At 32.4% G+C, this 14,783-nt stretch overlaps 6 protein-coding genes across 12 annotated transcripts; 3 read left to right on the top strand and 3 right to left on the bottom strand.

The window, feature by feature from the left end:
* Positions 1 to 473: 473 nt before the first annotated feature.
* LOC124497655 (uncharacterized) lies at positions 474 to 1,656 on the bottom strand. The gene is made up of 2 exons (XM_047061329.2): positions 1,029 to 1,656; positions 474 to 900 (listed from the first exon to the last, which is right to left on the bottom strand). Exons 1-2 carry the CDS (start codon positions 1,654 to 1,656, stop codon positions 767 to 769), a joined length of 762 nt encoding a protein of 253 aa, XP_046917285.2. The 3' UTR covers positions 474 to 766.
* Positions 928 to 4,467, bottom strand: LOC124497787 (uncharacterized). Its single transcript, XM_075734284.1, has 3 exons — positions 3,866 to 4,467; positions 2,586 to 3,801; positions 928 to 2,492 (listed from the first exon to the last, which is right to left on the bottom strand). Exons 1-3 carry the CDS (start codon positions 4,187 to 4,189, stop codon positions 1,795 to 1,797), a joined length of 2,238 nt encoding a protein of 745 aa, XP_075590399.1. The 5' UTR covers positions 4,190 to 4,467; the 3' UTR covers positions 928 to 1,794.
* A 141-nt stretch (positions 4,468 to 4,608) lies between these two features.
* Vha100-1 (V-type ATPase subunit a family protein Vha100-1) lies at positions 4,609 to 8,862 on the top strand. Of its 7 annotated transcripts, none has more exons than XM_075734281.1 (7): positions 4,609 to 4,803; positions 5,321 to 5,543; positions 5,610 to 5,836; positions 6,259 to 6,347; positions 6,406 to 6,615; positions 6,675 to 8,366; positions 8,441 to 8,862. In XM_075734281.1, exons 2-7 carry the CDS (start codon positions 5,348 to 5,350, stop codon positions 8,550 to 8,552), a joined length of 2,526 nt encoding a protein of 841 aa, XP_075590396.1. In that variant the 5' UTR covers positions 4,609 to 4,803; positions 5,321 to 5,347; the 3' UTR covers positions 8,553 to 8,862. The 7 variants fall into 7 exon arrangements, with proteins under 7 accessions (XP_075590396.1, XP_075590392.1, XP_075590397.1 ...); XM_075734277.1 differs by having other exon boundaries at positions 4,615 to 4,803; positions 6,244 to 6,347; XM_075734282.1 differs by having other exon boundaries at positions 4,628 to 5,189.
* LOC124497656 (isochorismatase domain-containing protein 2) lies at positions 8,714 to 9,929 on the bottom strand. The gene is made up of 2 exons (XM_047061330.2): positions 9,070 to 9,929; positions 8,714 to 8,994 (listed from the first exon to the last, which is right to left on the bottom strand). Exons 1-2 carry the CDS (start codon positions 9,600 to 9,602, stop codon positions 8,886 to 8,888), a joined length of 642 nt encoding a protein of 213 aa, XP_046917286.2. The 5' UTR covers positions 9,603 to 9,929; the 3' UTR covers positions 8,714 to 8,885.
* On the top strand, positions 9,519 to 14,738 carry LOC124497651 (copper-transporting ATPase 1-like). The gene is made up of 3 exons (XM_047061323.2): positions 9,519 to 11,318; positions 11,933 to 13,825; positions 13,906 to 14,738. The coding sequence occupies exons 1-3, from the start codon at positions 10,203 to 10,205 to the stop codon at positions 14,560 to 14,562; spliced, it is 3,666 nt and encodes a 1,221-aa protein (XP_046917279.2). The 5' UTR covers positions 9,519 to 10,202; the 3' UTR covers positions 14,563 to 14,738.
* Positions 11,437 to 11,900, top strand: LOC124497657 (cytochrome c oxidase assembly factor 5). The gene has a single exon (XM_047061331.2). The coding sequence runs from the start codon at positions 11,506 to 11,508 to the stop codon at positions 11,800 to 11,802; it is 297 nt and encodes a 98-aa protein (XP_046917287.1). The 5' UTR covers positions 11,437 to 11,505; the 3' UTR covers positions 11,803 to 11,900.
* Positions 14,739 to 14,783: the final 45 nt, after the last annotated feature.

The following is a 14,783-nucleotide window of genomic DNA, read 5'->3' as shown; positions in this document are numbered from 1 at the left end:
TACTGGTTGTTGTTGTTGTTGTTTTGTTTTTTCAAGGACATTCTCTGGCTATATATTGTGTGCATGATGTGTGTGAAGGGTAGATTTTTTTTTACATATATTGCATTTTGCCAATGTAATATTGTGCACACACACACAGACACACAGATGACTGAAATTGGACGATTTGACATCAATTCTTAATATAATCCTTCTCTCTTCTGTTCCATGAAAAGCCGGCTCTTTTCAATGAATCATTTGCAGACTGTATTCATTGATTTGTTTTGTTTTGTTTTTTTTTGCCATGAAGTAAAATTTGACCTCATTTTTTACGACAATTTCAGTCATTCATGTCGATTTGTCTGAAAAAATTATTATAACTGTATATGATTGTGAAAAGTAAAATTTTACGAAAGAGACAACCCAGGTCAATGATTAGTGTGTAATGATCATTATCGTCGTCGTCGTCGTCATCGTCGTCAACAATGTTTTTTTTTTTGCTTGTCCAAACATGGACGCAGAAAGCAAGTTTTTTTTCAGTTGCGTAGTCAAATTTCAATTTAGCAGCAGCGAAAATTGAGAGAAACCAGTTAAAGACGGAAATGGAATTGTGTTTTTAAAAATGATTTTTTCTCTTTTTTTTCTCAATTCATCATCAAAATAAAAAAAAAAGAAAAAAAAGGCCAATGTTTGTGCGTGTGTGAGTGATATATTCGAATTCCGGTATTGTAACTTTTTCGTGTACAGACACACACACACACAACATACACAGATGACGTACAAATTTTCAATAATCGATTATATCGGGATCGCCAATATCCCAATCAATTTTTTTAACCGTATCATCAATTAAATAGATTACAAAACGTGATAATAACATTATAATCAATGAAACCAATGTATAGAACCATAGTTCCATATCTGTGTGTGTGAAAATAATAAAGAAAATTTAAGAAAGAAAAAATTTATTTTTTTTTTTTTTGAAAAAGGAAAAAAAAATAAAAACCTAGACACAAAAATTTTATCGATATTTTCATTTCGTTTTATACATTTTTCATTTTGATGTTTATGGCCAAAGTCGTCGTCGTCGCCGTCGTTACCATAACGATGATGTTGGTGATGATGATGATGATGATGATGAATAGTGGATAAATGTTTTCGTTCCATAAATGTAAACAAATTTCTTGTGAATAATAACATTTCAATAATGAATATTATCCATAACGATTGTGATAATCGTACGGTTGATGATTTTGCTACAATCGATGATTGTTCATCATCAGTATCATCATCATCATCATTGTTTGTTATATTCAATAATGAAGATTTAGTTATTGGTCGATTTGTAAATGATGATCTTATTGATGTAAATAAAAATAATGATAAACATAATGAATAAATACATGTGACTAAATAATAGCCAATATTATAATGCATTGTATTTGGTTGTTGTCGATGTTGATGTTCACGTTCGGTTATAAATAATAAATTAATCGTTGTGAATATAATCCAACCAACACTAAATGCCGTGATTAGACCCAATGATGATGACATTAATAATTGTTTATAAATTGTCATTTCTAATTTTGAACGAATTAGAAATTTTTCATTCAAACCACGACCACGACCACGACGATGACGGCTGATATTATGATGATAAGTTTCTTCTTGAGACATTTGTTTTTTTTTTTGAAAAAGAATTGCGATAAATAAAAAACTATAATTCTCCACTAAATCAGTAAAAATATCGATATAAATTATTGGCTCGAATCATTTTCACAATTATTGTTGTTGTTGGTGGTGGTGGTTCGAAAATTAAATTACAATCTCATCCAATGAAGCAATGGCTGTACGCATTGATGTTAAAAATGTTTGCTGTTGTTCAGGTAATTGTTGTTGTTGTTGTTGCTGCTGCTGATGTTGATTATTATAATGTTGCTGCTGTTCCATTTTATTTCCAACACAATTCAATGTATCAATAAATTTATCTAAATTATCCTGGGTAACTGGTCCATATTCATATTCTTGTATTGGTTGTATAGTGGTAGTAATAGCAGCACCACTATTATCATCATCTGTAGTATTGATTAAATTATCAACCAATTCCACTGGTAAACCGTCCGGTATTTCATTACCAATATGGTCAACTATATTCTCTTTAAGACAATCAAGTATTTGATGTAATCTTTCATTAGAATGACCATCTTTTTCTACTTCTGATTCAAGTCGTTCGGTTATTTCACGCATATTTTCAATATGTTTTGCTGATATAGCATTTCTTTCTTCATATTCGGTTGTAAATGAACGAAAATTTCTTAGCTCTTGTTCCCGCATTTTATTATGTTCAAGAAATTCTTCCGTATATATTGGTATATCAATTATAGATTGTCTTGATGATTTTGATTCCAATATTGATGCCAATGAATTTGATGTTGAATTTTTATTATTATTATTATTCATCATTGTGGAAGCCAAGGTATTTATTGGTGGATTATTTTGAGCAATTGCATAATCTACATATATTCATAGATGATGTGCGTTGGATCATAAATCAACTAGACGTCAATTTTTTCGAAATTAATTTCAATACAAATTTAAAAACTTACTGTTCGATTGTTGATGATGTGGATGATTTGGTTGCAATGGAACCGGAACAGGACAACCACTTGCCATCGGGCCACCAGCATTCATCATCATAGTTGTCGTCGTTGGATTAAAACGTTGCTGATTCGAATATTGCTGTTGATGATGTTGTTGTTGTTGCGGTGGTGGTGGTGGTGGCGTTGGATGTTGTTGATAATTAAAACCACCAGTATTGGCAGGACCGGATACTTGATGTTGTTGTTGTGTCATATTAAAATTTAATTGTAAATTGTAATTTGGTGGCTGTTGTTGTTGATAATGACTATTCATCATCATCATCGATGATTGATGTTGTGCTGATGATGGTTGGCCAACAAATGGACCGGCTGTATTACGATTCCATAGCTGCTGCTGTTGTTGTTGTGGATGATGATGTGTTTGATCATATTGTAAAGGATTCTGATTCAAATGTGATAAATGTCCACCCCCACTACCAATATTTTGATTATAATATGGATGATGATGATGATTTGAATTCGATGATGTTGATGATGATGACGACGATGTGGAATGCATTTGTGGTGGTGGTGGTCCATTCATCGTTGTTGTTGTTGCTGATGATGACGATGGATATTTAGATGTTGTTGTCGTTGTTTGATTATAATTTGTTGGTGGACCATAAGGATTTGGTGCATATTGTTGCTGATTAATATATTGTGATGATGATTGATGCTGATGATGTGCATTATATTGTTGTTGTTGATAAAGATTCGATTGTGGTGGTTGTTGTTGTGGATAATGTTGTTGACTTGATGATGATGATGGACTCGATATCATTGATCCAGGATCCATTGTTGATGATTGTTGTTGTGTTTGTTCCATTTGTTGATATTGTTTAGCACGTTGTTTACGTTCCATAAATTCTTGATATGATTCTGATCTTTGATATTCATGTAATTCTTTTAAATATACTTCTTTTGCACGTTCAGCTTCATCTAGATAGGATTTTTTCTCCTCCTGATTCATTGAACTCCATTCGGCAGCCAATTTTTTTGTTATTTCAGCAAATGTTAAATCAGGATTTTCTTGTTTAATTCGTTCACGATTTGCATTTAAAAAACGAACATAACCATTTAATGGCATTCTTGGTGCATTCAAATCTTTAGTACGTGGACCACGACGTTTACGTTCTTCGGGTGTTTTACGACGAACGTATTTTCGTTTCTGTGATTGTTGTTGCTAAACAAGTGCAAATACAAGAAAAAAAGATAATGAGATGATTTTTAAAACATGCAAAACTTACTTGTCGAATTTGTTCGGATTGTGGATCAAATTGATCAATCACACCACCACCAACATTAGTGTTGATCATATCATTATTAGTTTGAGCCATCATTGATGATTGAATACCAATACCCATCTGATGAGAATGAGGATGATGATGTGAATGTGGATGGCCATGATGATATGATGATGATGATGATGCTGGCATATGACCAGATCGTAATTGTTGTTGTTGTTGTTGATGATGATTATGAGGATACGTATGGGTCATCATACCGGATGTTGCCGATGTATAAAGCTCTTCGTCATCCGGCACATCTTCACTATATTCATCTGTTGACATTTTTTTTTTTTTTTTTAAATAGAAAAAAAAATTTTCAAAGTTGACAATTTAACTTTTTTTTTTTGATTTAAAAGATGAAAAAAAAACAATTTTTTTCATTCGAATTCAAATCAGCTGATTTATTGTCCAATATCTTTTATTGGATTCGAAATGAAAAAAAAACGAAATATTTGTATCGAAATCAATTTGAAAAAATTGCAGAAGAAAAAAAAATTTGGATAACAAAAAAAAATGGAGCCTTATGTTGTGTGTGCGTGTTTTTTTCTTTTTGCCACAAAAACCCCGAGTTTGTGTTGTGGAAGATAAATTCCGCTCACACGATGGCAATATTGGCACTCGATGATATAGTAGTTCGTTTGGCTCACCACTTGGTGGCGGTAATTTCGAATTTTATTTTTTTATTTACATAAAAATGATGATGATGGATGGATGGATTCAATCACAAGCTGCTCTTTAATCATCAAGCGGCAGATCTATTTCATTAAATCGTCATAATTTATTTGTTTTTTTCCTCTTAATTTTAATGCGATAATCGACCAGAAAAAAAACAGTACAGAAGCTATTCATTTTCACATCATCATCATCATCATCCATTACCATTGTTGTTACATATGGTAAATATTTTCTCCTCGAAAAAACTCGAAATTTTCATCTGTCAATTTGATTGGTATATACCTATAAATAATTTGTATATCTAGCGATTTTCTTTTCTGTTTCAATTCGTTATTATATACCTGGTTTATTTGACAGTTTTTTTCCATCAAAAAAAAACACAAATCTCATTTGACATTGAATTGTATTGTCGTTAATCATTCAATTCCATCATCACCATCATCATAGCTCCTATATATAAAATAGCATTTCGTTCAATGACATGATAATGATGATAAGCTCTATATATTTGCGACTATAGAACGATTGTGTATAGCTATATATATACATTGAGGATAGTGAGCGGCCTGTTCAAGATTCCATGACGCCAATCATTTTTTTCTTTCTGGTAGGCGTCATACAGTCTGGCCAATATTTTTTTTTTTGTTCAACACATTCATTTGTGATTCATTATTTGTGAAATTTGTTTGAGAATTATCATTACTAATTTCATTTTTGTTTTTGCTTTTAAATTTATAGAGAAACTGACCACCATCATCACCGAAAATGGGTTCATTAATGCGATCAGAAGAAATGAAATTCTGTCAGATGTTATTACAATCTGAAACAGCTTATAATTGTATATCTGAATTGGGTGAACTTGGCCTCTGTCAATTTCGTGATGTTAATCCAAATGTAAATGCTTTTCAACGAAAATTTGTTAATGAAATTCGTCGTTGTGATGAAATGGAACGTAAATTACGTATGTGTAGCTGATGCTGATGTTTTTTTTCAAAAAAAAATTGATTACTTTACACCAACCATTTAGGTTACCTGGAGAAAGAGATACGTAAAGATGGCATTGAAATATTGATGATTGGTGATCCACCGGAGGCACCGCAACCACGTGAAATGATTGATTTAGAGGCAACATTTGAAAAATTGGAAAATGAATTGAAAGAAGTGAATGCAAATGCTGAAGCATTGAAGAAAACATTTCTGGAATTGACCGAATTGAAACATATTCTCAAACAAACACAACAATTTTTCGATGAGGTATGGATGAATCTGATTTTTTACCACAAAAAAAACAAAACAAAACAGCTATCGGTAGAATTTTCTTTTTGTTTTCGATTGATTGGTTTTTTCCCATTCCTTTTTTATTCATTTCTGATTATCATTTCTCATTTTTTCCCAATTTTTTTTCATTATGTTCGGACCAAACGATAAATGAACCGGGATTTTCTTTTTTTTATTTCAATCATTTTTTTCGGGTATCCTTTTTTTTAATTCTATTTTGTCTTTGTTTTTTAAATGTTTGGTCCGATTGTTTTATTTTTTCGTTGATTTTTGTTGTTGTTGAAATTATTATTATTTTCATTATCAAAATGCAAAAAAAAACAAAAACAAAAAATTTTTTTTTGCATGATGAAACATTTGTGAATTGAAAACTGATAAAAAAGGTTGATCAAATGCAGATGCATGATACAAGTATGGGCGATGATAATATCCATCTATTGGGCGATGAAGGATTACGTGCCGGTGGACAAGGACCATTAAAACTTGGGTAAGTTTTTCATCTATTTTTTCAAATTGATTAACGGGTTTTTTTTATGTTTCAATAGATTTGTTGCCGGTGTTATACTACGAGAACGTATACCTGGATTCGAGCGAATGTTGTGGCGTACATGTCATGGAAATGTTTTCCTAAAACAAGCATCAATCGATACACCATTGGAAGATCCATATACTGGTGATAATGTTTATAAATCAGTGTTTATCATCTTTTTTCAAGGTGAACAATTGCAGACTAAAGTGAAGAAAATATGTGAAGGGTAAATTCAACACGAATTTTTTTTTCTCAAATTGTTTTCAATCTTGTCTTTCTCACTAGTTTCCGTGCAACATTATATCCATGCCCGGAACGTGTAACTGATCGTCGTGAAATGATTACAGGTGTCATGTCACGTATCGAAGATCTCAATACTGTGCTATCACAAACACAAGAACATCGTTATCGTGTTCTAATGGCTGCTGCTAAAAATGTTCGTAATTGGTTTATAAAAGTACGAAAAATCAAAGCTATCTATTATATATTGAATATCTGTAATCTTGATGTGACAACCAAATGTTTGATCGCTGAATGTTGGGTACCAACATCGGATTTTGAACGTGTTTGTCAAGCTGTTCATAATGGTTGTTCACGATCTGGATCTACAATTCCACCAGTTATATCACCAATGGAACCAAAAGAAACGCCACCAACCTATAATCGAACCAATAAGGTTACTAGTGGATTTCAGAATATTGTCGATTCATATGGTGTAGCTACATATCGTGAAATTAATCCAACACCATTCACAATAATAACATTTCCATTTTTATTTGCCGTTATGTTTGGTGATGCTGGTCATGGCTTGTTAATGGCAGTATTTGCTGCATGGATGGTATTGAAAGAACGTAATCTTCAATTACAAAAAAATCCAAATGAAATATGGCTAATGTTTTTCAATGGGCGTTATATGATTTTATTGATGGGATTATTTTCCATTTACACTGGTCTCATGTATAATGATATCTTTTCCAAATCAATCAATATATTTGGTTCATCATGGAAGGTGAATAAGATTAAAAATCTCAAGGATCCTTATATATCATTGGATCCAGAAAATAAAACAAGTACATATCTATTTGGTATTGATCCGGTTTGGCAATTGGCATCGAATAAAATTCTCTTCCTGAATTCATACAAAATGAAACTATCGGTCATAATGGGAGTGGCACAAATGTTTTTCGGTGTTCTACTAAGCTATTTTAATCATCGATTTTTCGCAAAACAATTGAACGTATTGTGTGAATTTATTCCACAAGTTATATTCATGTTGAGCATATTTGGCTATATGAATCTATTGATCTTTGTTAAATGGATGAAATATGATCATTCAACAGCTAGTGATGCACCATCCATATTGATCAATATGATCAATATGTTTCTAATGAAATATGTGGATGAGGATGATAAAACGCAGCCAATTTATCTAAAAACATGGTATAGTGGACAACGATTCTTTCAAACAATATTATTATTATCAGCATTGATGTGTGTACCATGGATGTTGGCAATAAAACCATATTTATTGAAGAAACAAAATGATTTAAAATTACGTTATCATCCACCTGGTGATCAAATTATTGCGCAAACAAATGGTGAAACTGTAGCTGTACAAATGGAAAATGGACCGGCTAAATCATCTGGTGGTGGTCATCATGGTGGTGGTGGTAGTCATGATGAAACGTTTGATATGGGTGAAATTGTTGTTCATCAAGCTATACATACGATTGAATATTGTTTAGGTGCTATATCGCATACTGCTTCGTATCTACGATTATGGGCACTTTCATTGGCTCATGCACAACTTAGTGAAGTACTATGGTCAATGGTATTTCGTATAGGTCTACAAGGTGAAGGCATTAGTGGTGGTATATTCATGTTTGTCGTATTTGCATTCTGGGCATCATTAACCGTTTCCGTACTATTGGTTATGGAAGGTTTAAGTGCATTTTTGCATGCATTACGTTTACATTGGTATGTATTGATTAGGTTTTTTTTTGAGTGAAAAAAAATTAACATTTCCTTTTCTTTCCCCCCACTATTTTTAGGATTGAATTTCAAAGTAAATTCTACACTGGTACTGGCTATGCTTTTTCACCATTTTCATTCAAAGAAATTTTACTGAATCCAACAGAAAGTGGTGATACTATCTATAATTGATTGAATGAATATCATCATCTATCTATAACAACAACGTTGTTGTTGTTGTTGTTGTTGTTGTCGTCGTCGAAAATTGAATGAATTTTACTAATAATAGCAAAATAATACTCTCACTCCACACGGGTCGAGTAATAATAATACACAAGTGAAAGAATATTTGATTTTTTTTGTCTGTTTATTTGTTTGTTTGTTTAATGTTTGATTCACACCATAATTTCAGTAGCTTTAAAATTGTCTAATAATAATCTGAGAAACAAAAAAAAATGAATTTCGAAATGAAATGAAAATAATAAAAAAATTTATTTCTAAATCAAATTCTTTATCCATTTTCTTTCACATTTTCTGTGCTAACAATGATAAAAGACCAGAATCCGGTGCCGTTTCCATAATCAATTTTTGTACGTCACGAAATTTTGGATTCGATGCATCTGATACTAATCCACTGTATTAGGATAAAAAAAAACGGAAAAATAAAATCGAATTCTTCTCAATGTAAATAGCATAACAATATATTTACAGTATAACCGATTCAGATGTTGTTAACCAAGCACCAGCTTGTTTCATACGTTCAAATGCAAACATTCTATCGACCATTGAACGTGAACTACATGCATCGACAACAACATGGACATCATATCCGGCTTGCATTGCTTCCAATGCTGTTCCTTGGACACATACATGTGTTTCAATACCACAAAGAATGATATTCTTTACATCTGGATGTTGTTGTCTCAATCTTTCGATTACATCGCTGGTAAGCATTGAAAATTGTGTTTTAGCAATCGGTTGAATATCTGGATATGCAGTTAATCCAAGTTCTTTGACTGTTGCACCTAATCCTTTTGGATATTGTTCAGTAGCAATAACTGGAACATCTAATAAACGTGCTGCACGTAAAAGACGTGATGATACCTGTACAACGGCATCAAAATATTGTATGTTGGATCGAAATTTTTCCTGCAAATCACAAATGAATAATGCACTTTGTTTTTGTAATAATTTTCCAACATTTCGACATGCTGATGCTGTTGTTGTTGTTGCTGTTGCCATTCTCTTCACTTTAATTTGTAAATAAAACAAAACAAAAACAAAAAAAAAACAGAAAATCGAATTGGGTACATAGACAAAAGAGTCTATTCTTTTTTTTCAATTTGTTGTGGTTGTTTTGACGACGTTAAAAAAAAAGAATATTGAGACCGGTTTTTCGTGATAAGATTATTTTTGATCGATTGATATGACCGCCGTCGTCACTATGCCTATGTGATTGATAAGTTTTTTTCAAATATAAAATCAATGCAAAAAATGTGGGAAAATGAGCCAAAAAAAAAAATTCGTGTTTGTACCGCTCGTTGTTGTTGTTGTTGTTGTTGCTGTTTCGAAGGAAATTTTGCACATAAACAAACAGCTGACTTTCAAAATACACATCCACTCCCATTTGTTTATACATTGCTAGTGTTCGTTTTTTTTCTTTCTTCTCACTGAATGAAAATTGAATCAAAACCGAAATATCGTGTTTTTGCTGTGTGTGTGTGTGTGTTCATATCGGTTTTACATCATCATTATCACATCACATCATTGTTGCCTTCTTCGAGCTGTTTTTTTTCTCTATTTTAAATTTCATGAATGTTAAATTCAAATTAAAATTCGAACATGGCCGAAACGAAAATTCGAATTCAAATTCCCGGCATTAATTGTATGAGTTGTGTAAATCATATCAAAGAACATTTACGACAAAATTATCCTAATCAAATTCAATATGATGATCCCACTAGTATCGAAGTTGATCTAAATGCCAAAATATTAACATTTAGAATTATGGATTCAAAATTTACGGCATCACAGCTACAAAAATCCATCACATCGATTGATGAACAAAAATTTGTTTGTTCAATTCTTTCTAGCGATGATGATGAAGATACGATCTCGAAAACAACACCTCCACTGGTTAGTAGTCAAGAATCATGCCAAACCGATTTGTCAACTGTGCCATTATTGAATCGTCAACAATCGAATCAAAGTTCAGTAGCCATAAACATGAACAAATCAATGATTTCGCAAAGAAAATGTTTTGTTTCCATACAGGGTATGTCCTGTTCAAGTTGTGTGGATAAAATTGAAAGTAAATTGAAGAAAACACCGGGAATTATTTCCTGCCAAATTGGATTGATAACAGCTCGTGCTGAGATTGATTTTGAACCAACGGTGATAAGTAGTGAGAAAATTATCGACATATTAGACGATATGGGCTATGATGTGTCATTAATCTCTGTGATCGATTCTAATCAACAATCGGAGCTTCGTTTAGATGTGATGGGTGTAACATCCGAAAAGGAAGCAAAAACCATACAAACATCTATCAAAGAATTGATCGGTGTTTCAATGGCCACGGTTAATCGTGAAACAGGCCGAACATCAATCGTATATTATCCAAATGTAATTGGTCCACGAAAAATTGCTGATCAAATCATTGGACTTGGATTCACCGTACATACAATCAATTCATTTGATCCGGAAAAATTTACTGAAACATTGAAAAAAGAAGTGGCTAAATGGCGACAATCATTTTTGATTTCATTAATATTCGGCATACCGACTATTATTGCTATGATTTATTTTATGTACATTTCACCTTTGATTGAAAATCAAGATGACATGATTGTTCATCAACGTTGTTGTGTAATACCTGGATTGAGCCTTGAAAATCTAATCCTGTTTTGTTTGTCAACACCAGTACAGATTTTTGGTGCCCGTTATTTTTATATCCAGGTAAGTTATGGATTTTTTTTTTTAATTTTTTTTTCTGTTTTCTGCGTTCAAATCATTTTAGTGTAGAAATAGGTTAGGCAGAGATGTGTGTGTGTGTAGGGTATAAATAGGTGGCGTCATGTGATTCGAAAAAAAAAATTATAAAGGATTCAAAACATTTTGAAAATTAAATTATTACAAATGTAAAATGTCACCATCGGTCGAACCAAAAGAACGTGTTTATGAAACAATTGAAGATGTCAAAGGTGATGGTAGTCCTTGTTCGGCAATACGTGAAGAATTGAAATTTTGTATACGTAATACGGATTGTGTTAAAGAGTTACGTATGACACCAAAAGAATGTCTGAAAACGAAACATCCATCTGTACCGGACAAATGTCATCGTCTTGCATATCTTTTTTTTGAATGTAAACGTTCAGTTCTTGATACAAGAACACGATTCCGTGGCCGTAAAGGATATACAGATGAATATAGTAGCAAATAGAATGATAGTAAATGTAATGTTTTAGCTTATGATGATTGTAATTTCGATATAGAATAATAATTTTGTATGTAAATAAAAAAAAATGTTCAAACAAAAAATTCTGAATCTGTTCTCATTTATTTCATTTTAGGCATTCAAATCATTACGAAATGGCCATCTAAGCATGGATGTATTGATCACGTTGGCTACGACAATCGCCTATCTATATTCGGTCGGTGTTGTCGTTTATTTTATAATCACAGATCAACGACAAAGTCCAATGACATTTTTCGATACACCACCAATGTTACTTGTGTTCATATCGTTAGGACGATGGTTAGAACATATGAATCGTCTTCAAACAACTGAATATATTGTCAATTTAATGTCATTGCGGCCAGTGAAAGCAACATTATTGGAATTGGATCGAAATGAACAAAAACCGATAATGGATGGCTTAAAAATGGGAGATGAATTGCTTGTCGTGAAAAATGAAAGAATAATCGATATTGATCTGGTGGAAAAAGGTGATTATCTTCGCGTACGGCCTGGTGAACGTATACCAACCGATGGACGTATGATTGGTGGTGAAGCTATGCTTGATGAATCATTCATTAATGGTGAATCAATGCCTGTAGCGAAAAAATCCGGCTCAATTTTACTTGGCGGATCAATCGTATCAAATGGAACGGTTGTGATGGTCGCCACAAATGTTGGTGCCGATTCACAGCTATGTCAGATTGTTAAAATGGTTGAAAATGCACAAACGACAAAAGCACCGATTCAACAACTAGCTGATCGAATATCATCATATTTCATACCGTTTGTCATCATAACGTCATTGATTGTTTTTTTTATATGGCTTTGGATTGGACCAAAATTATATCAACTAATTTATTCATTGAATCCGAATTTTTATGCACAAATGACTGCCACTGAAGTTGTCATACAATTTGCTTTTCAAATTGGCTTGAGTGTTTTAATTATATCTTGTCCATGTGCTTTGGGTATTGCAACACCAAGTGCCGTTATTATTGGCACTGGAATTGGTGCAATCAATGGCATTCATATCAAAGGAGCTGAACCATTGGAACGAGCACAACGATTGGATACGATAATATTCGATAAAACTGGAACATTAACTTATGGAAAACCATCTGTTACGAATCTAAAATTAACATACAGATTTACGAAACAATCTTTTGATTCATTTGCAAGAAAATTAATCATTATGATAGGCATGGCTGAAGCTAATAGTGATCATCCGATCGCTGTATCGGTGGCTAATTTTGCCCGTTCTGTACTTCGAATGGATACCGATGCCAGTTTTGGTCAATTGAATAGTAAATTCAAATTAGAAGCCGGTCTTGGCATTCGTTGTCAAATTGAACGTAATCATTTAAAATCATTCGAATCATCATTAATCAATTCATCGAATAATAGTGAAATTTCTAGTCCTAAATGGTTGGCTGAAAATTTCATTTCCTATGCATCGTATATTGATCCAGCTAATAAAACGGATCAAAAATTTTTATTGGATGACAAATTTTTCGATAATGTTCAATCATATAAAATCATCATCGGTAATATGCGTTGGATGAAAAAGAACAATATTCCTGTGGAATCAGAATTTCAAAATGAAAATGATCGACTTGAACATCAAGGCGAAACTGTTTTTAATGTTGCAATAAATGGTAAAATTCTTTGTCTAATATCAGTGGCTGATACTGTCAAACCGGAAGCTTTATTGGCCATTTATACATTGAAAAATCGTTTCAAACTAGACGTAATGCTATTGACTGGTGATAATGTTCGTTCAGCATTAGCCATTGGACGTAAAGTTGGTATCAATCATATCTATGCAGAGTTATTACCACAACATAAAATGGATAAAATTAAACATCTACAATCACAAGGATTAAAAGTAGCAATGGTTGGTGATGGTATTAACGATGCACCGGCATTAGCACAAGCCGATTTAGGTATTGCCATTGCTAAAGGTACAGATATTACAATGGAATCGGCTGATGTTGTCCTTACAAAGGCAAGTGTGGTGTAACCATTTTTTTTTTTTTGTTCTATTCATTAATTTTTTTTTCTCTTTTCCCTTTCACTCATCATCAGGATGATCTATTAGACATTGTTTCGTGTATTGATTTATCAACAAAAACTATGCGACGGATTCGTATCAATTTTCTTCTTGCATTCATCTATAATGTGGTATTCATTCCGATTGCTGCTGGTATATTCATTAAATTTGGCATGATTCTACAACCATGGATGAGTGGTGCTTGTATGGCATTCAGTTCAATATCTGTAAGCTGTTCATCATTATTATTGCGACGTTATCGTAAACCAACTAGACGACAAATTGAAACAGATGATTATCATCGTTATAAATCGCGTGTAAAATTACAGAATCATGGTGTTACATTTCCAACAATATCATCATCATCACCATCATCAGCATCGATAATGGATCTAGATAAATTATCCATTCATAATGCACATAATCTCATAGATAATGGTGTAACTAAAGTGGATCATCTTTATCGACCAAAATCAATGGTTAAAATCATGTCATTATCACGACAGACAAGTAATGAATCAGCTACATCAAGTGATAGTTCTTCAAATGATAATTATGAAAATGTACGTCTTATCAAGATGAATAAAGATGATTCAAACAGCAATAATAATGTTCAGATAATGCAATCATCAGCAACAAATCGACCTACAAATGCAGCTACGGATATGAATGATCCAGATTCAATGGTTTAAATTATCATTATGGAAATCAATTTACACTTTTTTTTTATATATATGTATCCACATTGTTTTTTAGATTAAATTCAATATTTTGTATGTTTGATGATTCGAAAAATAGCATTTTACTCATTACCTTGAATTTTTGATTATAACCAAGAAATAAAAATTTAAAATTAGAAATTTAAAAATCTACTATAAAATCGTAACCACGCACTTGTTGCTTTTGAATTTGG

This window comes from Dermatophagoides farinae, chromosome 9 (assembly GCF_024713945.1).
Source record: "Dermatophagoides farinae isolate YC_2012a chromosome 9, ASM2471394v1, whole genome shotgun sequence".
NCBI lineage: Eukaryota > Metazoa > Arthropoda > Arachnida > Sarcoptiformes > Pyroglyphidae > Dermatophagoides > Dermatophagoides farinae.
Note: the sequence above shows the minus strand (reverse complement) of the source record. Positions and strands in the feature narration are given on the sequence as shown.